Source organism: Chamaea fasciata, unplaced genomic scaffold (assembly GCF_029207755.1).
Source record: "Chamaea fasciata isolate MVZ Bird 193981 ecotype frontalis unplaced genomic scaffold, bChaFas1.0.hap1 SCAF_5, whole genome shotgun sequence".
NCBI lineage: Eukaryota > Metazoa > Chordata > Aves > Passeriformes > Sylviidae > Chamaea > Chamaea fasciata.
In genome coordinates, this window is record NW_027094090.1 from 71,990,173 (window position 1) to 72,016,882 (window position 26,710).

A 26,710-nucleotide genomic window follows, 5' to 3' on the forward strand; every position below is an offset into this window, starting at 1 on the left:
TAATTATACAGTATTTTTTATGCCATACTGTATTTTATATTGTATAGCATAAAATTAATCTCAATGCATGGGCAAACTTCCCACAGAAAACAGGCTTCTGAAGAACTTCCCTCTTCATAGACCATCATTCCCTTAGCCTTTCAAAACACTGCACTGTTAGAGTTTCTTAACACCTCTCCAATCCTTTCTTGTGAGAAGGCAGAAGTAACAAATACATCCTTACCCACATTAAATTTGAAATAACTTAATGATCTTTGTAAATGATATAAAAAGTCACTGAACAGCTGCCTTACAGTTCTGTCTAAAACTAACTTCAGTAAAGGTGTAGTAACAATTATTTATACATTCATTTGGGGATGCTGCTATTACTACAGGAGCATTTAAGGTAGTTCTCATTTAAAGGAAATGTCCTCTCTCAAAAGAAAAATAAGATCCAAAAATAATCAAGCAAAAACACAAACTGAATGATTACAATAACTAAGCTTGTACTGACTACAATTATTGGTATTTTTATAAGTATCTGGTATATAATTACTTATATACCTTTAAGTATTTTAATAAGTATTCATATTTATAATTATTTCATTTGCAAAGTAAGTATTTAAATTATATAGTTGGAGAGGGAAGCACAACCCTTTTCTATTGTGCTCTGAGCTTACATGGGTAATAGAAAAGCGATTTTAGAGTATACATTTCATCACTGGCTGCAATTAGCTGTGTATCCATATGATTGATTTTTCTTCAGATCCAGACAACGGCAGTAGGACAAATGAGTGCATCAGCCAGTAGCAAAAAACCTATCACCAGTCTGAACCATTGGGAAGTTCTCCTCCTTCCACATCTGTCTGGCTCCTTCCTTTCCTTCCTCTGTTTCTCAGCTCTTTCACCTGCTTCTCTTCCTAACACTTCCCTTCACAGCAAACTAATGAGGCAGCTCCAACAGGAGCTTGGGAATAAGTAATGCTGCTGCAACTATGGCCACGGTGCGACGTCATTTTGAAGGCTAAGGATGAATTTCCAAGCTTACAGTAACCTGCCCCACACCTGCACATTTGATTGAGAGACAGGAAAATAGCTTTAGAATTCCACATGTCCCACTTTCTGCCCCTAAACCCCAACTGTGTTGTTTTCTAACACTGGTTGCAAAACCGAAAAGTCTACTTCTGCCTCAGACTTAGCGAATGGTTTTCAATGATCAGTAGTAAAATACAGAGTCCACTAAGAGAAAAAAACTGTGCTGTCCCCAATAGCTTAATACTTGCTATAGGACCAAAAATAAGTAGATAGATTTCAAGACAGTAAAAGGTAAAAAAATGGAAGGATGTTTTTCACCTTTTTTTGCGTGTCTGCTGTGTTTTTTTAAAGGGAAGAATTCTTAGAGGGAGTTAGAGAAAGTTCTCTAAGTAGTGAAGTAACTCAAATGTAAAATTCCCTGACAAAAAGCTTGAGGAACCTTCATGCTGTTTTTGTTTCTCCTTGTCTCCCCCACTAATAAAGAATTGTGAAGATTTCTACCAAAATCCCCCCTATGACTTTTTACCTTGCCCTAAGATTTCCCATGTTCAAACAATGGCAATATTGTCTACTTAGACTGTAGTGACTCACAATGGAAGAAATCCCAGTACACTTGTGAATCCCAACACACTCTGGATGCTGATCTCATTCACACTGTGGTAACTCCAACACAATTCTCCTGACTTTAAATTCATACTGAACATTAAAATTTACACTTACAGGATCACAGGGTGGTTTGGGTTGGAAGGGTCCTTTAAAAGTCATACAGTTCCAAGTCCCTTGCTGTGGGTAAGGCCAGCATCTACTAAATTAGATTGCTAAGCCCTATCAAACTTCCCTTATTTTTATGAAAGATGATTTAACTCACAATCAACAGATATGTGTACAATGCATGTATGCATTAGTTTAAACATTTTTTGCTCTCCTTTTTTTTTGTCCTTGAAATAGCTGTCTTGGCCATAAAAAGCAGCCTCATGCTAAGCCACAAAATCTAAATTTAAGATTAACTTTCACTAATATGCTCCTGACTTCAGATTCCAGCTCTTTCTGATCATACAAACACTGTCAAAAAAAAAAAATTAGCCCAAGAAAAGCGCATATCCTGAAATTCAGTCACTAAAATGAAAATTTTAGTTTTACCAATGCCTCCTAGAGATCAAAAATACAGTGGTATTGGTAAAGTGCATGCATTACCAAATTCCAAGTTAAATATAGTATCAAAAAGCCAAAACCTTTGGGAAAAAAGCACAAACTATGTGTCAAGTACTTTTAAAAACTTTTCAAACCGTAACTGTGTTTTTTGTCAGATGGGAAACACTTTTATGAAAAACTGCAGGCTGACTCACCCTGTCATAACTTTTTTCTTGTCATGTAGAGAGCAAACAATCACAAATATTCTATATGGATTATCGACAAGCTACTGCTAACTCTGCTTGCTCTACCCAAATTTTACTTTCAAAATCCCCAAACCAACATCCTTAGATCCTCAATATCTGCAGCTTGAAAGCAGAAATTATCTTTTTCCAGAAAGCATATTAATAGTCTGCAGCCACAGTACAAAATATTTGCAGAAATTAAGACATTCAGATTTTGTGTACTTTGAGACTACACCTGATCATGTCTTCAAATAATCAACAGCTGATAGATCAAAGATGACAGAGAATGCCTTTGTAGTAGACAGGAAATAGTAGAAGAGGAGAATGAAAAAATCTTACCTGTTTGTTCTTTTTTTTTTTCTCTAAAATAATATATCCAGCAATCCGTTACTAATGGGTAAAGTCTCTTCTCTCCAAAGATAAAGGAGCAGTTCAGGCTGTCACTTCAGGATCTCTGGACGGTAAGTCACACTAAATCAGCTTCCCACCAGATAATTATAGAGCTCTAGAGGGCTTCTAATAAACTCAACTATTAAGCACAACTTTAAACCAATCTTTTCATTTTTCCCCCAAAACCTAAATCTCAAAATTTTGCATTGAATTTGAAATAGAACAGACTGGGTCCGGATTGGTGGATATGTTACTTCAAGAGAAAGTAAGTAAACATGTAAGAAGTTTAATTTCTCCAGTGTACCCATACCCACCATTATTAATGGGCAGTAATGACCAGTGACTTTAACAAACAGGATATAAAAGTATCTAGCAATGCAGGTTTTTGTTCTGAATTCAAAATAACCAAATCTATTTGGGTTATTTAACATGTATTTTTTTTTTCTAATAAATCTAACAGTAAATAGTTTAGACATCTGGATAAATTTTCTTATTATCTCATCATCTGTGTGTTCAGGCAGAGCGTCTTCACATTTTACATCTGCAGTGCTCTAATGGACAGAAAATACTCTGCCAAGAGAGTAACAGACAGGAATTCCCAATGAAGACTGAAGCTGCTCGCCTGTGTTTTCTGCATTTCACCAAGCATTACTCTACTGAATGCATTCACTCCTCCATGAATTCTGGAAGTTACAGGGAGCACCAAACTTCATTTTTAATACTACTTTCTTCCCCCATTTTAAGGAGAAGTCTGCAATGAACCTGTGCACTACCATTTATTGTCACTAAAAAAATCTACCCCACAGGAGCAAACCTTGCATGGCTGCTCTTGAACATGAAGAGCATATCCACTGGAATCCATGGGTGAAAGCACCTGCTGGCAATCCCACATGCATCCTTATAGAATCATTTAAGTTGGAAGAGACCTTTGAGATCATCAACCCCAACCCTAATCCTATATGCAATTATTATTATTTTTATTATTTTATGCAATTACTTTGCATAAAATCTCCCACAATTTCATGCTCATCTGACATTTGTCCTTTCACTGTGCTCAACATCTAAGACTTCATTTGATGTGTCTTCAAGTAACTTTTAGTGCTAAGTAATACTTGACTAATTTACTTTTGCCCCTGCACACCAGAAACCATGCTAGAAAACAGAGGTTGTCACAACTCCTTTAACTATTCCAACACTTATCACTTGTAACAGCCAAGTTTAGGACAAGAAAGGTGGGATATCTTCATTCACTTCTTTTCAACTTGCCAAGGAGAGCTTGTTGAAACCAGGATGTTTCTAACTCAGCAGATTACTCCTCTGCATCCTGTCTGTAAGGTCTGAAAGCCATATTGCTGAACCTCCAACAGGACCAGCCCTGCATGCTGATGATACTCCACAAGATTCCACTGGTTTCTAAGCTGCTGCAAAATTGTGCAATAAGAGATCTAAAAATTTCTCTCTCAACTCTGTCTGTAAAATCACACACAAGGATGAACATACTAAATTTATTTGGAGAGAATACCTATATTCAATGCATGTCTACAATGACCAAAAAAAAAAAAAAAATAAATAAAAGGACTCACTACAATCAGACTGTAAAGAAAATGACTCAGAGAGGAGCAGGATGTACACTACCAAGACATTGCCTCATAGAAAAAAGGAGCTAGTATAACAACAGTCTCAAAAAAAAAGTACCCAAATGGAAATTTATCTTTTCTGTGACACAGGTATTGCAATTTTCATGATGAGAGGGATACTCAAAGCCACACCAGGAAAAAATAGAATAAACTTAAGAAAATATGAACCATTTTGCCTTGGCATTTTAGAAGTGGGTTCATTTCTGTGACAAATGAACTGCACAGTCACATGTTTGATGGGAATGAACGGAAAGAGCAGGTAAACCCCACAAAGACCCTTCAGTAGGAAGGCAGAACAGCTCACTTAGAGCTGAATGGAGCTTTTAGTCAAAGGACAACTCCATGTGTATCACAAAAAGAGATAATTAAACCCAAAATGTGCAACTACATAAAATAAGTCCATTTGCAAGCAAAAGGGGTACTGGACAGGGACATATCCTTCAATGCGAAAGAGAGTTATATTTGATACAGTCCCCAATGCTTTTCAATTTAAGAAAATACATATCTCTCTTCTTTCCACTAAAAATGTAAAAATATATCAATCTGTGATATACTTATTACTCTCTTCTGGTCACTATATGATTGTAGTGCTCTTTTACCTTTACAAAAGTAAGATTTCCATGTTTTTAGTTGTCATTTTCCTAGCTAAGGTTGTTTTTCTTTAAAACATCCTTAATAGCAGTTCTTCAGACAATAGCATAGAGCTGCACTATTTCCATTACTCCTTCTTACAGTTTTCCTCAAAAATCCCAACACTATTTTTAAATTAAAACACTAAATAACTATTTTCTGCAGGTTTTTTGAAATGACAGAGTCCTTCCTTTTATGTTAGGATTCAAGTATATTCTCATGAGGCAACTGAAGTTTCATTTGCAATTTTGGTTTTGGGAAGTATCTTGTCTGCAGTAATTATGAAGAAGAACAAGTCTTTAAACCAACTCTGACTTTAAAAAATACAGCTTTGCCTGAAAGGTGAGCAATTAAGATTCATGAGAAATCATGAAATGGATACATTGGCTCCATTTTTGACTGACTGCCACAAAATAATTAATAAAAGGCTGTTCTTGGACTGGTCAAGACTAATATCCAACACTTCAAGTGGTTTTTTGTCTCAGATTTCTAAAGTTAGCATAAAAAAAGAGAAGCAGCAAATGAAGGAAAGGAGCCAGTTAAATAATAGATTGCCATCACAGACACTCACATACTTGGCTACCTCATGTGAGCCCTGAAGCCTATTTCAGCATAAATGACAGGGGAACAAAAGATGTTACAAAATTCTACTCAGACCACAATTATCCTCCATTCAAAGCTCCCAGGAACAGATTGAGAAATACAGGGATAAAAAACAAACAGAGGGACTCAAGACAACAGTACGAAAAAATGCTGCGGTGACACACATTGAGCCAGGATGATTAACTACTGCAACCCTCGAATGTTTTGTTCTCTCCCTCAGTAGGACCAGAAAGTACAGAAAATCAGCTGGTGAAACAACAGATATTGAACACAAGATGATTATTAGCAGAAACGACTGTTGACAATTTTAGGGCTCTAGCTGTAACCAGCCCAGTCAAAAAAAAATTAGAGTACCAACTGAAACTGCCTTTGCTAGGTAAGCCTGACAGACCCCAAAGAACTACTGGTGTTTCTGAGCTACGCCCACCTCTTCAACCCAACAGCTCTGAAACTGAGTTTCTTTGATCTAGACCAAATAAGAACACAGATTAAGCTATGAAAAAGACTTTCATCCAAGAACAAAGCTTGCCATTATACTTTGAGGTAGACAAAATATTTTGTTCCAAAATAGAGAAAACCTAAGGTACAAGTTTCCTCTGGTAACTGGTGGTTGCTTTCTTTACTACCGCTACTACTATTATTAATAATAATCAGAGATTAGGATTTAAGATTAGATCAGTTCCTGGAACAACCGTATCTGCAAACTTGCAGGGATCTATGATCCTTATGCCATCCTTCCAAGAGCATGCTAAATGCATTCCTTCAAACACAGGTAACCTTAAAACTCATTTTCCTGGGGTTACTTTCTGAATCAGAAATTTTCAGTCTAAACTACACAGTTCAGTATGGAAAAAATCTGTTAATTTAAAAAAAACCTTTCTCACATGCAATGCACTATTTTTACTCTCTTGGTTTTGAGTTTAATTTAGTTTTGTTTTTTGTCATAACTACTATTAAAACCTATACAGAAAATGTAGCTACAGAAAGACACCCCCGTAACAGAAAAGTATTCTTAGTAATAAAGCTGCCTTAAAATAAAATTTTTAAAAATTGGAAGATATTACCTGAGGAGAAAGAGAAGAGAGGGAAGTCAGGGACTAAAACCTGGTGGGGGTGGGGGAGAAGGAGGCATAAAATGCTACCTAAACTCAAAAAACCCCACCCAAATCCTGTTTCATTTTCATATCCTACATGGAAGAACTTCAGTCTGAAGTAGTGTGGGTGGGACTTACCATCAAGTGATCCAGGACTGACAGCTATGAACTGCCCCAAGTGTATCCATAAGAGGATGAAGCAACTCATTAATAACGGATTGGTGGATATGGGAATGATAAACACTACTATACCTAGAATTGCAGGTACAGATTAAGGGGAGAAAGAAAGAGAAAGTTAGAAAATACTGTGCAGGAAATACAGTCAGCTCAATGGTCCTGCATTCCTGACTTCCTTTTTCTTTTCAGAGAAGTGAACCATAAATAGCCACTGCCAGTGCTTTTACTGAATTTAACAAAAGCAGCTCTTACTCAAGCACAGAATGTGCACCATCAGCCATGGTCCAAAATTCAATGTGGAAGTGTAAAGTAGGAGAGAAAATATCTCCCTGTTACAGTGTAAGCAGCTCAACTGCAAAATGCACAAACCCCCTGAAGTTTAGCACTCTTTAGTTTTATACTCCCTGCCATTTATAGATTAAAAGAAACAGGGATATAGAAGCAATAACAGTTTCTTCACCTGCTTTTTTAAAAGAACAGGACTTTTGGGCACTATTACTGCAAAGAAGAAGGCTCAGCTCACTTTTTAAGAAATCCTCCAGTGATGGTATTTTTCAATTGATGTATTAGGAAAAATAAAGAGATTTTTTTAAAAAATACGAGATAATGCATGAGCCTTACCTTGAAAGGTTTGTCCCCACTGTGTGTCAGCATATGCCTCTGCAACCAACTTTGACTTGTTGAAGGTGTATTATATACTTTGCAACCTTTCCACAAGCAAACAAACACCTAGTAGGGTAAAAATGCGGTAAGTTTACACAAGTCAGAGAGAACAGCAAATAAAAATATCACATTAGCAACGAAGGCTGTTTTTACAACACTTCAAAGAATTCTGAACATAACCATGTATTTTGAAACACACTTCTCATATCTCACCAAGGAAAAAATAACTACAACCCCAAGTATTCAATAAAAAAAAGGTCAGTGGAAGAAAATACCAACAGACAGATGCTCCTGCAGATAAACACAATCGAGAGCAACGGGATCTGCTGTATTTGTGTTTGCACTCAGTATCTGTATCCAACAGTTATGGACACTGAACATTTTTTAATGAAAAATTTGCATTTTCTGGGTAGTAGTTATAGAAATAAAATAATTTACCCTCATAAGCAATTGATTTTATTCCTTGGGCATGAAAAAGTAAAAACTGTTAATTGTAACGTAGTTTATATACTGGAGTTTTGTATTCTGGAATACCAGATACCTCTAGTTAGGGCCTTATATTCACTTCCTGATGAAGGAAGCTACCATTACTCATAGGATTCAAAATCTATGGGTGTTTTGTGATTCCAGTGTACAGAACAATCACATGCACAATAGTGCATTAAGGGGAGCAGAACTTACTCATGCTGCTTTTCTCTCTCCTCTCATTGTGTTTATCTGTAACTGAGGGAATAAAAAAGCTCAATGAACTTGCCTTTCATTAGAATTTCCTCAACAGGTCTGTGGGTGAAGGGAGGTAAAGCCCTAATTTGTCACAGCAAAAGAAAGTTCCCAGGAACAGCACTGTTCATAACACAGGTTTTCAGAAATGCAGGAAACTAATTGGATTTCAGTTTCTTGTTCTCTTTTGGAGAATAAAACCCCTCAACCTTCAAAAGATTTTATTTTCAAAATGAAAATGCAGCCACGGGAGTTCTACGTTCTTGCTGTATAATAGATACGTAACCCAGCTTTACTCAGACAAAGCTGGAAACCCCTCAGTGCCTGTGTGACTGATCCAGACCTACTGACACAAGGCCCAAGCCCCTAAACCTTTGGGGTCTGCCAGTTTTGAGATCCCCTCAAAGCCACAGAATTGGAATTTCTGAGATTTCTGGCTCTACAACAGCTCTGTAAATGTGCCAGCATTTCCATCAGCAACTGCAGGGCACTTGGCAAAGGTGTGTTACTGGGAAGTTACAGACAGGGAAAATACAAGGCCTTGGGTTTGCAAACACACCCCAGAAGTCCAGACAAGGCTTCTTGGGAGTCCCCGTCAAAAAGTTGAACTTAAAACATTTCTGAAATAACATCTTTTGGAAGTAAAACTGTTTTGTCAGAAAGTTTCCCAGGCTCTTCACGGATGTATCTGGTTTGGACTGGAGTCATGACCTCGGAATTACGTGGAAAAAATACATATAACCATGCAAAGACATTTATCCTATTCCTTTCCATTCTAAATGAGCAACTACTTTAAGCCCTACTTTTCTTCACACTTAGAGCCATTGCAGTTAAGTAAGATCTGAAATCCCATCAAAAGCACAATTTCCAACACACTGGAACACCTCACCGGCAGGTGGCAGACAAATCCCTGAAACAAACCCACTGGGATACATCCCTCTCCCACAGCACCACGCTGGAACTCCTCAAAAAATCAACTCCAGTAAGGGGGACTCCAAAGTGTGCAACAGTTATCAGACACTTCGTGCTTCCAACAACCTCCTCTTTCAAATATACAAATACAGTCCAACATTTTCTAAAGAAAAATATCCACAAATCATGCCACATGAAATGCAAGTGACAAGAAATAAAATACAGGAAAAAGACACTCCTCCAACCAAAATCTGCAAAATCTTCCAGCTCCTTTTTAAGAAATGTAAGGGAGTCATGGACGGGATAACAAAGATCCAAACACACCTTATTCATTTCATTGTTTCACCCAGGTTTCCTGTAACACTTTTATACACCTGTGGACAGAACTCAGAAATCATCTCATGGGTGGCTAAAAAGCCATTACACTGGATGGATGTTTCTGCTTAGATACTGGACTGAAAAAAGCCATCAAATATGAAGCTGAAAAGTTCAATCATGCCAAAAAATATTAGCTAAATACAGCCAGAGTCACAGCTGTCTCAGTGACACATTTACATAATAAATTATTTAAACTAATGCAAATTAGCATTTTATTTAAGTTTCTTATTCACTGAAGATAAAGTTCAACAGCCTAACATTTTCCTTCTGAAGAAGTGATAGGACAAAAAGTCAAAACATAACTCTTCTACTTCAAGAATTGATATTACCTCTCTCAGAAACTGAAGAGCTGCAACATGCAGTGCCTAAAGCAGGCAGATTGCTTGTGCTGGATGTAAAGGTAGTTTACATGATATATTCCAGGCATCAGAGGTAATTTGGGAGCTTGAAGATGGGAGGTAGTTAAGTACAAAGTTGAAATTACTCTACTAAAAGATGTTTTTAAACATTAAAATTGAGACCAATTACCATTTGTCCAGGGATTAGACTAGAAATTACATGCTTATATATGCAACTCAATTAAAAAAAAAAAAATTAGATGCAATTATATAGAAGGTAAACTTGCCATCAGTATTACACACAGAGCTGTTTTGTTAAGACTTTGTACTCTTGAGCCAGTCTTACATCTCCCCTATTTACATTATGGATAGATTTTACCTGCAGTGAGACTCCTTGGTAAGAGTAATTAAGATGTGACTTCACCTGAGTTCACATGCAGGAACACGTACACTGAGAGTTTTAAGAAAATTAATTCCAAGTGTAAGCACTTAAAGACACATCAGCAGCTTCAGGATGTTGAGAAATCAACACACTATCAAAACCCTGGCAGTCTCAAATAATTTATTGTACAGAACTGACTACATTCTTCAAGTTAGGCCATTAACTTTGCTGCCACTAGTCACAAAACCGGAATTTTGAAAGAGAAAGTTTGCTACTGTCATTCAAGAGCAAAACATTGGTAGATAAGAAAGAAGGAAAACCCGAAAGTAACACCAACCCCTCCTCGCTGCCCATCCACGTGTATGGAGCGAATGTGGTCGGCCAGGTCCGGGCTGGAGCTGAAGCAGGCGTGGCAGTGATCCCAACAACAGTTATAGGCAATGCTTTTGGCAGAGGAGGCAGCAACTCCCTGGCCATTCATCATGACTGGCGTGGAACGCCCACTGGAAATTGTGCTGTCTACGTCCATGATAGTGCTGCTTATGCTGCAAGAGAAAAAAAAAAAACCCAAAACTACATCAAAGTTTGTATTTGTTACATGTTAACAGAGCAAATCAAAACTGTAGCTCTTTTGTTTCAGATATCTTTAGACGGGTTGAAAAGAAAACCTTACACAAATTTATTATTTGTGGTTCATCGCTTTATTAATAAACGTATGGTTAGGAAACAGCAACTACTACTCAACAATGTAACTTCTTCTGGACACTGGGAACAAAAGAGGAATGGAAAATCCTCAAAATACTGAGCCCAGCATCCCCTGCCAACACTAGAGCCTCAAAAACAATACAGCACTTTAGTTCTACATAGGGTTTAAGGTGCTCCCACATGGCCCCAGCACAGCGCCCATCATGTGCATGGTCTAAACTAACGCTGCTTGTTTTGGTTTTGCAAAACGTTTCCAGGGAAGCCAGAATCAGCAGAGGAAATCTGTGGCCAGCAGGGGTCACTTTCATCATCTGTATCTTTGCAGATACAGAGACAAGCATCAAACGGATAAGAAAAAACTTGCAGAGTATGCTCTTCCCAAATACAAGCAAAAAAGTATGGAGATGGATGTTCTTCCTCATTAAGTAGCTACTGGTACACCTTTTTTTTATCTTGTTAATCTGCTCAGTTGCCATGAGGGCCTTTAAGTTTTTCTGTTCCACAAAGCCACAGCCTTACAGAACAGCTCATCTTTGACAGAACCTCAAAGACCAGTTGGTCAAATCTGCTCAAACAGGAACGAGTGAGATCAGACTGCCTGTGGTCTTGTCCAGCGGAGTTGTTAACGGGTGTGTTCAAAGGCTGGGATTTCTGCTACCTTTCTGAACAACCTTCTCAGTGGCTGACTAACTTTGTTGTGGGGGAGGGAGGAAGTTTCCCAACATCTCATCAGAATTTCCAGTGCTGCAACTTCTGTCTCTTGTCTCTCATCCTTGGCAGCTGCAGGGTTGAGATGACTCTGCCTCCCCTAATGTTAAACCTCCCTATCAGATCACTGAACACAGAAGAACCCTGCCCTCCTCCTCCCAGAACGAAAGGAACACACGCACTCAGCCTCTCCACGCACTGGATTTGCTTCAGCACCCTCACCACCTTGGAGAGCCTGCACCAGATCCTCTCCAGTATGTGTATAACTGGGATATGTTAAACCATCCTGCTTTTAAGGTACAGGTGCTGTTCCTTATTTTTACCATCACTGTTTACATGCCCGGTGTTGTTCTATTACTCATTGAGATAAATGAAAGAAAAAACACCATTAGTCAAAATCTGATGATACCATTAACATGTCTGCCCTTCTTGCTCTAAGAGTCTCTACCAATGTTTTCACACATTATCTGGATCTTTTTGAATCATTACTATGCTAGCAGGTTTCTTTCTGTGACAGATTTTGAAATAATCACAGATATTTGCTTTGTTTAGATTTCCCATTCTCACCCACCAGGTAGATTCCACAGAATTTATCCATAAAAAGTGACTTGCCTTGGTCTAAGTAGCAGATTCCCTTCAGCAATGCTCCTAGTTATAAGCTTCAGTTTTAACTACTCTGAGTAATTTGGTTTCATGAACAAACTCTTATCTCAAGAGATACCAGAAACATAACATATCCCAACCACAGAACCCTTAAAAATCATCTTCCAATTAATTTGTCTCCATCTGTTACTAAAACTGACCAACTATTTTTAGGCCTCTGCCTTCCATGTTAAAAAAAGTTTCAGATACCTTTTCAACACCTTTTGGCTTAAATGAAGGTATATCAAATACATAGATCCTAAATGATACACAAATACCACATGCCTTTCTTCCACCCCCCTCCCAATTTCAAACAAGGTTTAACAATTTAGAAGGCACAGCTCCTATGCATTGAAGTCATGTGGGCTATTTGCTGCTACACAGCGAATTTCCATGTGTCCATTATTTTTATTTTCTTCCCTTTTCTATACCCTGAATACACAGTTTTCATTGATCCTTCCTCGTGTCTTCCATCCCCAGTAATCTTGATTCCTTTTATGAAATACAACCCCCAATCTGTCACTAGCAATAAAAAAAATATTCCAGCTGAAGCTCCCAGCCCCAAAAGCATTAACAGCCACTAACTAAACATATTGTAACAACATTTTAGGATCCCTGTAAGAAATTGTCAGAAGCTTTATCTGCAAAACCTATTGCAAGTAATCCTAGTTTTTCCCCTGTGCCAGGCTCACAATAGATGCAATGATGGGACCGACATCTTCTTCCTCAACAGATGCCTAGGCCAAAAATGATCCCCAAAAATAAAGTCTGTAAAACTGCACCGTGAAAGCAAAATTTACCCATGATGATAGCAAAACTGAATAATTAATTATAGTTAATTGTGCCACCACCCCACCTCCCTCTCAGTTTAAGCTAACCAAATACAGCTCTCTCACATCCACACTTGGAAGTAGGTTTGGACACAGAGAATGGCACAAAGCCCAGGCACTCCTGCCACAGACAGTGCTGTTACACGGATCAGTGGTCCCGACAGGAAGCTGCTTAGCCAAGGATGGCAAAGCACCGCACATACAGCACCCATGCAACAGCTGCCTCATACCAGCTCAGGTCAATAAATAACCCTGCCTTTCCCACAGCTGAAAGGTACCAAAGGAAACTGCTTCCCAAAGAGTTTCAAGGAGGAGTTCAAAGCTATTTCCAGTCAGTACGAGTTTCTACACCCCCAGACAGCATTAGAATGCGTCCATTCTCACACACCCCACAAAGAGTACAAGCAGACTTCTGACTGAGAGGATGTGTGGTGCTGCTGGCTACAGGGCAGAGTATAAGGGCCACTCACCACAGTTCCCTGGCTTTACAGACCTTTCTGAGGTGGGAAAGCAATGTGAAAACATAACCCTGAGCAAGTTCTGTGAAAGCACTTGGAGAAGGGGAGAAGTGCACCCTCACGCAGGTGTGTGTGGTTTGTCTATTCCACAGGCATAAAATCTGCTTGATTTCTCTAAGAAGAGATAAAAACCCCCTGAAAATTATCAACCCAAAGCATGAGAGTTTAGTTCACGTTGCCAGTGCAGTGCAACAGACCTTGACACAAGATCACAGGCCTCTAATTTTACAGCCTGAGGAATGCAAATGCTTAAGCTTTGTGGTTTTTTTATAAGCTATCCTACCTTCTTCTGGAGAAAAATATATGAAAGTCAACAGATCCCAGCACAAACTATCGTGACAAGTAGGGTTATTAATGGCATAAAAAACCAGTAACAACCTAATTTAGCTATTACTGTTTAAATGTTTGCTGGGTCGGGGTTTAATAGCCCAAGTGTTTGCTAAAGGCTAACAGATTAACACAGTATCAAAATCTTGTATCAGAGGAACTGGAATTAAAAAGGGCTGCCCATAGCACTTAAACCAAGTAGTAGCATATAAAATCTGGAAATTGAGAATGAAGTGCTACACTGGGCTATAATTCTATAAGCTATTCAAAATCCTGTCTAAAAATGGGGAAAAATATAACTTAAATCCAGTTGAGCAACAACAACCCAATATTTAAGTCAAAATGTCCTCCTTCCTTCTAGTTTGAATATGACATTGAAAAGCATAGACAAATACTGCTGTAACAGAACCTACTAGAGAAATACCTCAATTGTCTATAAAACAAAATGATCAGGAGTCACACAACAAGAGGTCACTAGGTTTGGATGGCACTTTCCTGATAGATTCTTGGTAGACTCCAATGCAAGAAACTCATTGCCCTGGCACATTCCTTCCTAGTAATAATCTGTTAAATAAAAACGTTAACATACATTTTTTGTTTCCTCTTCTGTGCCTCCAGAACCAGCCTATTTCAGGTGACCAGGTGCTTCCCAGTACTATGAAATCCAGAATCAGCTTCTGCCTCACTTAGCAAGTTCTGTATCTCACTAAAGAGGTAAGGGCTGCAATGAGAATCTGTGAAAGACCAGTGCCCAGTACAGCTCAAGTGTGTGTAGTTTTCTCTCGTCTTTCAAACACTGAGAAAACATCAGGAAGCTTTTCATAGAACAGTCTGCAGTATATGTAACATCAAAGACACTGACTTGGGCGGTCTTTTGACCTGCCCATTTCAAGATGAAGCAGAAAGATAAGTTTTACAGTCAGAGCTGTGGCTGCTACTAAGTCTATGAAGACTTAACTGCAACACTGCGTCTGTTAAAGCTGCCAATTCATCCACTTTTTTTATTTCTCAGAATTTCAGACAGGGCATGAGGACAGGACAGACAAGTAAGTAAGATGTGTGCACAAACACTCAGAACTACAGAGAAAATGCGTCTTTCAATCTATGAACAGGGTTTTTCAAGCCAATACGACTTCTATCTGCTTGAGATGATCTGACAGAGGGAAGAGTTCCTTAACAAAGGGAAGGTAGTGATGGAAATTACATCCTTCTGCTTTCTCACCCCAAATCCATAAAGCCTACAAGTGGGAAAGTAATAACGTGCATAAGAGGAGAAAACAAAGTAAGAAAAACACAGACATCCTTGTAATAGAACAGAGACATTGAAACAGATTTTTAGCTAGCTAAACTAAAGCAAGTTTTTCTGCCTTTTGCTAAGTTCCTTTTGGCAGGCAGGTCTGTTTAAAGCCTGCCTGCCACTATCAAAGCAGAATGACACGAGCAGAACTGAGGCGCTTGTGGCACTCCCCTCCTGCCAGTGACAGGCAAGGCTGGGTTTGCTCCCAGGCTGGAGGCAGCTCCAGCTCCATTGTAATGGATCTATAGACCATGGCCTGATGAAGAACATTAGACATTTGAGTTTCAGAGAGTTCAGCTCAGGGGTCATCCCAAACAATAGAGCATCAAAAACAGTCACTGCTGGAGAGAGCCTGCATACACAATAGCAGTTTTTAAGAAGCACCATTCAAAAGACTGACTAATTACTAAAATTTAGAACTGTTACAGCAAGCACAATACGATCTTCGAGCTTGTTGTCCCTATTTTCAACCTAGTCGAGCACCTGAATCAACTTGACATAAAAATCACAGGTTTAGAGGCAAGAACTGAATGCATTTCTGAAATGCCTTCCTAAACCCACACCTCATTTCACCAAGTCTGCAAACACTGGCAGGGTCTGCCAAATGCAGCAAGGTAGAACTGAAAACACAGAATCTTCTCAGAGGGGTCAGACATTTTTCACTCCTCCTACAAACTTTCCCTCTACCAAGAGATCAACAGCTTTGAAACGATACTGACATTTAAAATGTGTTCATTAAGCAAAAACATGCAGGCTTAAATAGAGGAATAATTACCTCAAAGGCATTGTTTCAGGTCTTAGTTTTATTTTACCTGTGGCTAGAAATAATACAATCTTCATAATCAAGAACATTAAGGTATTTTTAGCAGCGCTTTCATGTTAAAAGGCTAGGGCTTGCACAATCAAATGTGTCTAGCTGGTTAATTCAGTTCAAATTCTACTTAAAAAAAATCCTGAAACAAAAAAAAGATACCTAAAAACTCATAGGAAGCTGCCAGTCATTTTCAGTTCACAGAAAACAAAAAGCATTTTTCAAGCACTTTAAATTCTGGATTATTCTGTTCCTTTAAGGACCTGAGCAAAATTAAGCCACTATTTGAGTTCTGTAAATATAGATATTTTCTATAAAGAAAAAAACGAAATTCTAATTATTCGCAATTTGAAATGTACAAATTTTAAACTACATATTATACACCTGGGCCCTAATTTTTGTATACATTTAAATGTCATTAAAACTATAATAAGACCATTATTTAATGCATTAAATAAAATGGTATACTGCACATCACTGCTGACACACACTTGGCTCTCCAAGGAGATTGTTTTCCTCACTACTGCAAGTAATACCTTCTATTGAATTTAACGAATGAAAAGCCCAAAATTCATTCTTTCCCTGATTTTGTTAATCTTTCAGAACAACAGAGGGTAAGAGTCGAGCAGGAATATCACCAAAAAACCTGAAAGAACAGCAAAATAATTTCATTTTTAGTTTCCACCAAGTCCCATTAGCAACCGCCCACTTGAAGCGAGCTGAGCCAGGCACTGAACACATGCACAAAAGCCCAATCAATTTGCTATTATACTTTTAATGTCTGCTAAACATAGTCCCTGTAGACCTTAACTGAAGTAACCTTCCCTGAGGCAAAATCCAGCCCTAACAGATGGGCCTTACACCGTGCCCTGGAGGGTCAACAAGCAGCCCTTCAGTCTGATCAACAGGAGCTCATTTCGGGCTTGGAGCACCTCCACCCAGAGCGCCGCTCCCAGTGCCCAGATGTTCAGTGCAGGAGGGAACCAAAGGGCCCAGCTGAATTCAGCTGACACCAAACGAACCTGACAGATCCTGTACAGAAAAAAAAAAAAAAAAACTCTCATCTTGGAAAGCATCAAATGAAAAACAAACAGGAATTTCAGTGAGCACACACGGCAGGGTGGATGAAACCAACACTACGGAGCAGCCATCGAGCTGCCTGCTACACTACTCCAAGATTGGAGAACAGTTTCTTCTGAAATACACAGTGACAATCCAGCCATAAAACATCAATCAAATCAGCAGATCGTCTCCCAAACCAAATGCTACAAACTTTACTGGAAGTAAGTAAACAGGTTAAGGATTAAAAAACAAACAAATAAACCAAACAAAAATAAATACCCTGCTAGTTTCTCTCTCTTTTACTCGTCAGTGAAATACTCTGTCATTTCCCCTAACAGCTGCAGCTGTTACATTTAATCCATGAGGGAAGCTTAAGAAAGAAAACTGAACTGTTACAGTCAGATAAAACCTCAGCATAATGGGACCACAGTGAATGACAGTCAGTCACATCTCACAGCAGCTTCAAGGGTTAAAACCTAGAAATCAACAGGAAAGCTTTTACCACCTGGAAGACTAAATCACAACTAGGTACTAATCCCAAAAGAAAACAAACAGCACCAACTGCAATCATTCAATTACAAACACCAAGTCAAAACAGAAACATTGGAAGAAAATAATAATGACATGCTTAGTGACATCCCCCAGCACCTCATTATTTTCATTTCACTAAGAAAACTCAAGAGCAAAAACAAAAACTTCATAATTTTCCCTACTACTCCTATTGCTTTCCAAGATAAGAGGAGGAAAATTGCAGTGTACAGCTCTGGCCAAGGGATAAGTTCCACAAAAACAACAGCTTTTCAACACCACCAAATCCAAAGCAGTTTGTGCTCACTACTTCCTAATGCAACCAAAGATCAGGAGAAGATAAATCCTCCCAAAACTTCAAAATGATCAATTAACCCTCAGCTCCCATCATTGAGAGAAGGATCTTCCACCTGTCCTATTTTAAGATATCTCCATCAATTCCAAACAGAGGAGTCACAGATACAACAGATTAGTAACAGAAATTATGCTACCGGCTCTTAAACAAAAGCAGAGGAAGAGCAAATGTGTTTTTGTACTAGATACAATTCGTACAAAATTCATTTAATTAATTAATAAGATTTAATTTTTGGTGACATTCAATGAATATTAAGCAAACTTTAATGCCAATGTCTTTCTGAAGTTAGTATCAGAACATCTGCATGGGGGTACCAGTATGCAATAAAATGTAAGGCTCAAAATAATTATACATGGGTAACTAAGGAGATTTCAGTTCACCTTTTTGCTTTATGTTCTCCAAATGATCATGTCCATTTAAAAGTTAGATTAAAATAGGTCCTAAGAAAAACAGAGCTCACAAAACATGAGCAATCACCACGAGCCAGCAACACAGCAGAAGAGTTTGAGATTTGCTTGATTTTTTTTGTTCCTCTGCCCATCTTTGGTAAATTTGGTATTTTACGATACATCTAGACTGGTAACAGATAAACTCTTCCTACTAAATTTCAGTAATTTATCAATTTAATTCCCTAAACCAAACATTTATGTTCCACAAGCAAAACAGTTTGTCTTACTTTAATGGATGGATCTGATCATGGCATGAAAAAACCATCACGCTTTAGAGCTCTTACAGTTCCTTTCATCGAATCAGCAACCAGCTCAGAGAGAATCTTCAAAGGAGACAGAAAGCAACTTCAGCTACCTGCATATCTAAGGGTGTCTCCTGACTGATTTTGCTGAGAAAACCATTTAAATTTAAACCTTTAAATAGAAAGTATCCAAAATAATTTCATGACTGATAAGAATAATTTTCTTAGGAAAACCAGTAAGAAAAAACTAGTGTAAGTGGATAAACCACCATTAAAAACAAAGCAAAACAAAACAAACAAACAAAACAGAGCAAAGAGAGAATGCAGAACACTAAATGGCCGCCAGAGAGAAAGATTGCTCACGGGGCAGCAAGAAATCAGAATACCTGGATCAAAAAAATAAGCCAGGACTACATGAAGTGGAAGTCCACCGTTGTGTTTGGAAGGCAGCACCTTCTGCTCACATCTGCTCTGGCACATTAATTCCACAAAGACTGACAAAACAACTGACTGCACAGCTCTTCAGAGGCAAGGGAGGCAAAGCAGGACAGGCAAAAAAAAAAAAAAAAAAGCAACATTAAGGCAACATAAAGAAAAAAAGACCATCATTTCCATGACTGCATGATTGGAAGCACTCGTGCTTCTGAATCACATAAGCATTTTTTCTGGAAATCAAACCTACCAAATCTACGCTTTACACTGATTAGATTATTCTAACAAAAACTTCTCAAAAGGTACTGACTCAAAAAGTGTTCATAAATCAATCCTAAAAACAAGACTTCAAAATTTTTATTTAATATATGTATTGTTATATGACTACTAAGCAAGCAACACAGTGGAAAATAAAATAGTCAAGGGAGATAAATTTTATACGGCACAGCAAGTGTTGTATAAAACATTAAAAACTTGATTTTAAATTCTTTTGGAAGCAGCAGCTTATTTTAGAGTAAAGCTACGTCTAGATAAGGTATGACCATCTAGAAAACGGAATAACACTGGAAGCACTTCAGCCTGATAATACAAAACCAGGGAAGATAGGAAAGCTTTTGAGATAGAGAAATCGGAGGAACTTAAAATAACAAACATGCACAGGAAACAAAACAAGACTGAGAAAGAGTGTTATGATTCACCACCTCTAGAGCTGTTTCCACTCTCCTGGAACACTCAATTTGATTATTTAAGTTGTTGGCGCCCTAGAATATTTGGGCGCATGATACTTGCATAACACAAACCCAGGTTATCACAGAATTAGTAGCATGCAGAGCAACCAGAAACACAATGAGGAAGCTTGGAATGTCAAAATATCCGAGGAGCAGTGCAGAAATACAGCAGGTTAAACGTATGTGCCTTGTGATATGACAGCACAAAGATGACATTCTGCAAAAGGATTACACAAATCAAGAAACTGTACTCGATTCTGCCTTTAAGATACAAATGAAACTGCCTGTCCTTTCTGGGAACCATGTTATCTTCAACTTGATAATCTCCCTGGAAAGTTGGAGAACAGCAACAAGTGGTACACAATTTTCAGTCTTTACTGATAAAGGAGAGTGTTTACTAGCACAGCTTAGGAGAAGCAGAGAAGAAAAACCCTCACTAAAGAACCACCAGAAATAATTAATTTCTTTAACAGTGCTTCCCACTTTGAGAACCATAATCACTATGAAGCTGTCTAATCAGCGCTGGAAGGTAACAGCCTTCACGTGTGGTGTCAAGGAAATGTCACCTGCTGTAGGTATTACCCTCCCATTCTCCCAACCTCAGGACACTTCCCCTCAACCCCAGAACACCAAACACAGAAAACAAAGTGGAACATAAAATGACCAAAGAAAGATGCAAACTCTCAGAGTAGATCTAAAAAATCCTTCCAGTTTCAGTTATCATCATGTTTACTTCAACTTAATACAGAAAAAAAATTCACACAGCTAGGATAGCATTGTATAAAACAGCAGGCTTGCCTATTTCTACCTCAGTGAATACTTGCTTCTTCAAGTATTAGCCAGGCATCAAAAGCAAGGAAATCAGTGAAGTACCACCCCACCAACTGGCTTAATTCATAATAAAAAGGTTATAAATTAATGTTTGACTCCTGTTCTGCAGGACACTGAATTAACTTCTACTTGTACAATTGACTAAGCTATAACTTGGCATTCAAGTCAACCTAAGGAAGTCTGCTTAAAGACGTGCCAAAAGGAGTTTTATTTCAAAGGAAAATGAAATATTTACATTTCTTCGTTTGCATATTTCAAAAATATTTCCTTTGCACTTTTAAGATTTTTGTTTCATTTGGAATCCAAGTCATTACTACAGCACAATAAACGAAAATGATCAAAATAAGGACTTCGCTGCAATTTTACAGGGGAGCTAGTAATTTATACAAAAGGCTACATGGAATGACATTAATAGTAAGTGGAAATTCTTTATGCTAGGTTCTTATTTAGGCACATTTAATAAATTACAATACCACTGTATGAGCCAACAGTAAGTTTTTTACAAGTCTCAACTCAAACCACCAAGGTGCAGGTTTCTCCATCTGACATTACACAAGCTGCTGGAATTACAGCACTCCTCTGTGGCACAGCAGGATGACAACAGGACTTTCAAAATCGTAACAAATCTTTTGCTTTGCTCTATCAAGTATCTTGCCATATACCTTAAGTAACCTCTATCAAAGAAAGAAAGTATCCATTCCACGTTAGCAACAGAAGTTCAGTAAAATTTATGGAAGAATGTAAATTCTAGTATAGAGAAGAAAATTAGATATGGGAAAAGAAATCCCAGGTCTTTCTTGTTGGCATTTTACCATTGTTAAGGGGGGAAAAAGAACTTCAGTATCTCAAAAGGCTTCAAAATTTTTCCCCAGTTCTTTGTTGGCTTCGAATGCTGCAGAACCACAATTGTAATCACTATCTTTGCGTATCACAAACCCAATGATAACAGCAAGCACAACATGGAATATTTGTATTTCATTTTCTAAAATAAGTATTTTTGAACATGTTCATATTTAAATGAATAACCCCAGAGAGAAAGCACATGAAGTTATAAAAAAGAATCAGTTACATGGATTGATAACCAAAGAAATCTCTATCTCAGGGAATCTTACAAAATTGCCACTTTGTATTTTTGCAAGTCATGCCATCGTGTTTCTTTAACAGCAAATGGGAGAGTGGATAAAACTCACTGTTCATACAAAGCACTTCCTCACCCTCTTCTGTTCCCCGCACAACTTCACTGGAGATTACATTCCCACCTGTTTCAAGGACTCCCTGCAATTACTTGGCTACTTTACAGCAGAGACCAATTTTTCCCTTTCTTTGGGTTAAGTTCTCTTTTTTCCCCTCAGGCTATTAGACATATCTCATTCCCTATCGTCCCAGAAGTTTTCTGTGTGTATCTCACATCATCCCCTTGCCAGAAACCTCTATTCCTGTCTTGAAAGCTCCATCTGTTTTTCATCCCCCTTCCATGTACCACTTTCCCAGCCAACAACAGACTGCTCTACAACTCCCCCAAGGCAATGGGTTCTAGGTGTATTTCCACACTGCTGACTTCCACGCCAGCTCTCTGTGCTGCTCATTCCCTCACTGTTCTGCTGCAGCTGGGTAAGGGTTTTAAAAAATATATGTAAATATATGAAAGGTACTAGGAAGCTGTGGAAAGATTTGAGCAAGAGTGGTATGGTAGAACATTTCCACTGCATCATCCAAGAGAGTTGGTTTTATCTGTGACCGGCTCCAGAAATGTGATGACACAGCTCTGCCAAATGGCTGTTCAGGCTGCATGTAACACCCTGTTTAACTTCACTGCAAAGTAAAACAGGGAAAGGACAAAAAAAAAAAAAAAAGGGGGGGGGGGGGGAAGGAAAAACCAAGACAAGTTTTTTTTCCATTACTGCCTAGGAAATTCCCTGAAAAAACCCACCTATTAAACCTTGTCTTTAGAACTCACCAGACTTGATGATGTCACAAGCTTAACACAAAAACACACACAGACCGGTGTGGATGTTCAAATCCTACATAAAAGCAAAACTATTTCTGTCTTACACTGAATAGGAAAATGTTTTTCTCAAATTCTATGAAGTATATTTACATCTTACTACAATAACTATAACAGCTCATTATACCAAGCTCTTTCATCTAGTTCACAAAAAGACCTCATGTTAACCACTCAATTATACCAACCAACAGCTTTAGTAATAAAGATATTCACCATACAAAATATCTGGGCTGTTTTGTCTTCCCATCAAAAGCTATTTTCTCCCGTGCCAGAAAGGCCTGAACATAACCATTACAGAAACAAGGGGTTTATTTTGCAATTTGAAAGCAAATAACTACAGCAACAATAAATGCAGTTAGAAATACTGCTAATACAATTTTCAGCAGAATTTCTGAAACTCGGGTAAACTTCTGTACAGCTCACTGTGACGTGGCAATATTACACACACTCAAAAAAAAAAAATTAACGACTTAAGCACCTTAACATAAGTGCTAATGAATGATTCTTCACTTCCTGCATAGGAACAAGTGAGACTATGCTGCAAAGAGAGGCCTGAAGCACTTTTTAATCTGCTCACATGTATCCATGAAACACACCTATTAGTACCACACGTCCTCCAGATTATATTTCAAACTTACTGTTCTGCCTTCAGAAATGTCACTCATACAACTTGTGTGCCACTTCCAAGTCAATCTTCTAAGTTCTTCGCTTTTAAGATTTTAAAAGATAGACAAAACAAAGACTATAATTAAAATTAGTATTTTTAAATCAGCATACATCTCAAAGGCTGACAAGGCCTTCAGTTTCCATGAGATTCAAAAAAACTCAGACTAGAGCCTGGAATTTTCACATCTAAACCACTCATCTTTCAACCCATTAGCTCCACACTGTTATTTCACTCAGTAAAATGAAAAAAACTTCACAATCTGAAGCACAAAAAAAGTTTACTATTGAAATACTTATTTGATACGTGCTTTCAAAACTGCTCATCTATTAAACAGGAACAGATTAACAACATTTCTAGAAGTATTTTGCAAGTCTTATGTGGTTAAGAACACAAATGGTCATTGAGTATTATTGAGTATTCCTTGAGCCAGGGCCTCTCAATAACTGACTTGTTGGTGAATAAAAAAAAACCATGAAAAGCTTATCCTCCCCTAAAAACAAACAAACAAAACTCCACAAAAAAACCCAAAACCAAAACAATCCCCAACCTTACAAGTTCCATGAAAATTGCCTGTGAGTAAGATGGACATTATTTAGTGCTGTGCCTAAGGGAAAGATTACTACACAGATCCAAAGACAACCTGTTACACTTGGCCTACCAGCACATCCATCAGCACTCACAGACCACTCAGCAGAACAGCTGATCCTGCAGTTTAAAGGCACCTTTTCCATGCTCCTTGCCCAGTCAGAAGGAGGAGGGAGCAAAGGATAAACTCCTAAGAGGGGTAAAGATAATGTAAGAACAGTAAACTAGGGCTAACCTCAAGGTGACAGTATGAAGACACAAGACAAATTCACAAGGGTGAACAAAAAAGCTCTTCATCCAGATTTACTACTCGAATTTCTGCTCAACAACTTCTTAAAACTGCAAGACCTACCACTGCTTTCTAAATCAAACAAAATCTGATGATGAAACTACTTTAGATTTAAATATATTTCCATAATAAGTGTTTCAGTAAACAATATTTAAATTATTTCAGTAAACTAAGTGTTTGTAAGAAAATATCATAATTCAGCAATAACAACACCAGGGAGCTGCAGATGCATCTCCCTCACACTCAGCTCAGCTGGTTTATACCCAAATCCCTGCATTTGCTTAGGTCCAGCTTCAGTGTTTATAGTGAAGTGAAGCATCATTTTGCTCTTTTCAAGCCCTGTCAAATGTTTCTGAGCACTGCAGCAAGACTAGCTGCTCCAGAGGACTCTGGAGGAACACATCCATCCTTTCAGCACAGGTCTCAAGTTAGGGAAAGGCACGAGAAAATGAGCAGCATTCACGTGCTGATAATAGTCTTTGTTCCAACTGTAAATCCAGAGGATCACCAGGCTTGAATGCAGACTATTATTACTCAGCCAGCTGATCTGAGCTTGCTCACAAAGTCACAGACAAACTCCTGCATAGCAGCGGGAACTTAGCACAATTCCCAGGGAAAAAATGGAAGTACTACAGACCAACGAGATACCTGGCAGTCCTAGAGTTACTGCACTGAACTCTCCTGCTGAGCTGAACATGCCACCTGGGTTATTTATTCCAGGTATCAGTCTGGGGTTTGCTTGCTCCTTTCTGGGTTTTTTTGGGAGGGAAGATAAACACGTTGTAACAAAGTACAAGGTCGATCAGTGTGCATGGAAATGGAGGGTTAAATTTCACCCTAAATTTCACCTCTGTATTTATTTCTTGTGTTATTACAAATACTGACAAACTTCCTACAAATTATTTTTTTTCTGTCAGCGGATACTCTCAAAATACAATCAAATGTTATAATTCGAAGTTGCTGAACAGTAAATATAATAGTACTTTGACCATATGCAAAATTTTCCTCTTCGTCTGCTTCGTTTCTATTTGATATCACTAAAGGAAAAATCAGAGATAACAAAGTGGAGAAAGATAAAGAACATGCACAAGGAAATGGGAATTTGATCACTCATGGAATTCAGCCCCCTCTTACCACACCCTTTTATTCATTCAAATTTTCTAAAGAGGAAGCAAGAAAAAAAAAATCCCAAGCCCAGGGGCATGATCTGAATGTTACCAAACCTGCTGACAGCAGGAGAGTCTTTACCAAGTACACTCTCCTACCAGCTTCCTGTGGCTAAACCCGGAGCCTGAAAAGTCAAGACTGTTACTTCCATCTCTTCCCTTTTCTCTCTATTCCCCACCCCGAGGGAATCTCACTTTACAACACACTCATAGTAAAGACACCAAGTTCCTCAGGACTTCGGAGACACAGGGAGTCAGCAAAGGTCATGAAGTACTGTACAATAAACTATCCCATATGAAACAACACTTAACAGACAAAGTATCATTCTCTGATAGTCACAGAAATTACATTTTAATTCCGAAGTGACCAAATCAATAAATGATTAATTCCTTCAGGATTTCAGTATATTACTATATACCTGTACCTCCACCCTTAAGCCTAAACTGTTTCCAGCTCTTCCTTGGTATTTCACTATCCCAATTTATACCCTCTAACTCTTCAGCACATCCCCTACCTTTTGCCACACTCAGCTTGTCTGTGTGATCATCTGAAAGGCACAGGATTATGTTGTGGCAGCCTTCCCAGCAGCAGCAATCATTTGGATCACAATGTCAAGCAAGCAACCTGCTGGACTACATGTGACAAAAATAATAAAGCATTCTAACAGGCTGCAGCAAAGAGTGCACACCAAATTAAATTTTCCAACACCAGCAAAACCAAATGGCATTCTTGGGTAGCATAGCTCTTCTCCCACCAACTCAACAAGCAGGCCTTGGAATTACAGCACAAAATGCACTCTCAGCATCCCAGGTTTCCATCCTGGCAGGTCAAGATAAAAACTTTGCAGAGATACAAAGCAAGGCACAGCCCTTATTTAAACCACTAAACACAAAGAGTCCCACTCCTGCAAGAGAGCCGGTCCTGCTGGTACAGGGAAGGAGCAAGGACCCACATACGTGGATTTAACCACGAACAGCAAGAGGACCACGAGAACAATGACAGAGAAAGAAAGTAGCAACCAGCCCTGGAGTGCACAGGCAAGGCGTAATGACGCTACTTCCAGAAAACCCCTGCAAGTTATTTCTGTTATTTCCTCAACCCAGACACGCACTTGGATAAGATCAGGATTAGATTTAGACTTTCATTCTATGAAAAACAAGAAACTGTTAGCTTAAAGCTCCTTTATGCACCTGGTGTTTTTCCAGAAGTCTACTCCCA

The 26,710-nt window shown here is 38.4% G+C and overlaps 1 protein-coding gene across 2 annotated transcripts in view; it reads right to left on the reverse strand.

The window, feature by feature from the left end:
- Positions 1–26,710, reverse strand: part of AEBP2 (AE binding protein 2) — a 43,028-nt gene that overhangs the window by 14,220 nt on the left and 2,098 nt on the right. For both annotated transcript variants that reach the window (XM_066184430.1, XM_066184429.1), the window contains exons 2-3: positions 10,652–10,859; positions 7,543–7,650 (exon numbers count right to left, since the gene is read on the reverse strand). In XM_066184430.1, coding sequence (XP_066040527.1) covers positions 7,543–7,650; positions 10,652–10,859 — 316 coding nt within the window. The remainder of the gene's footprint in view (positions 1–7,542; positions 7,651–10,651; positions 10,860–26,710) is intronic.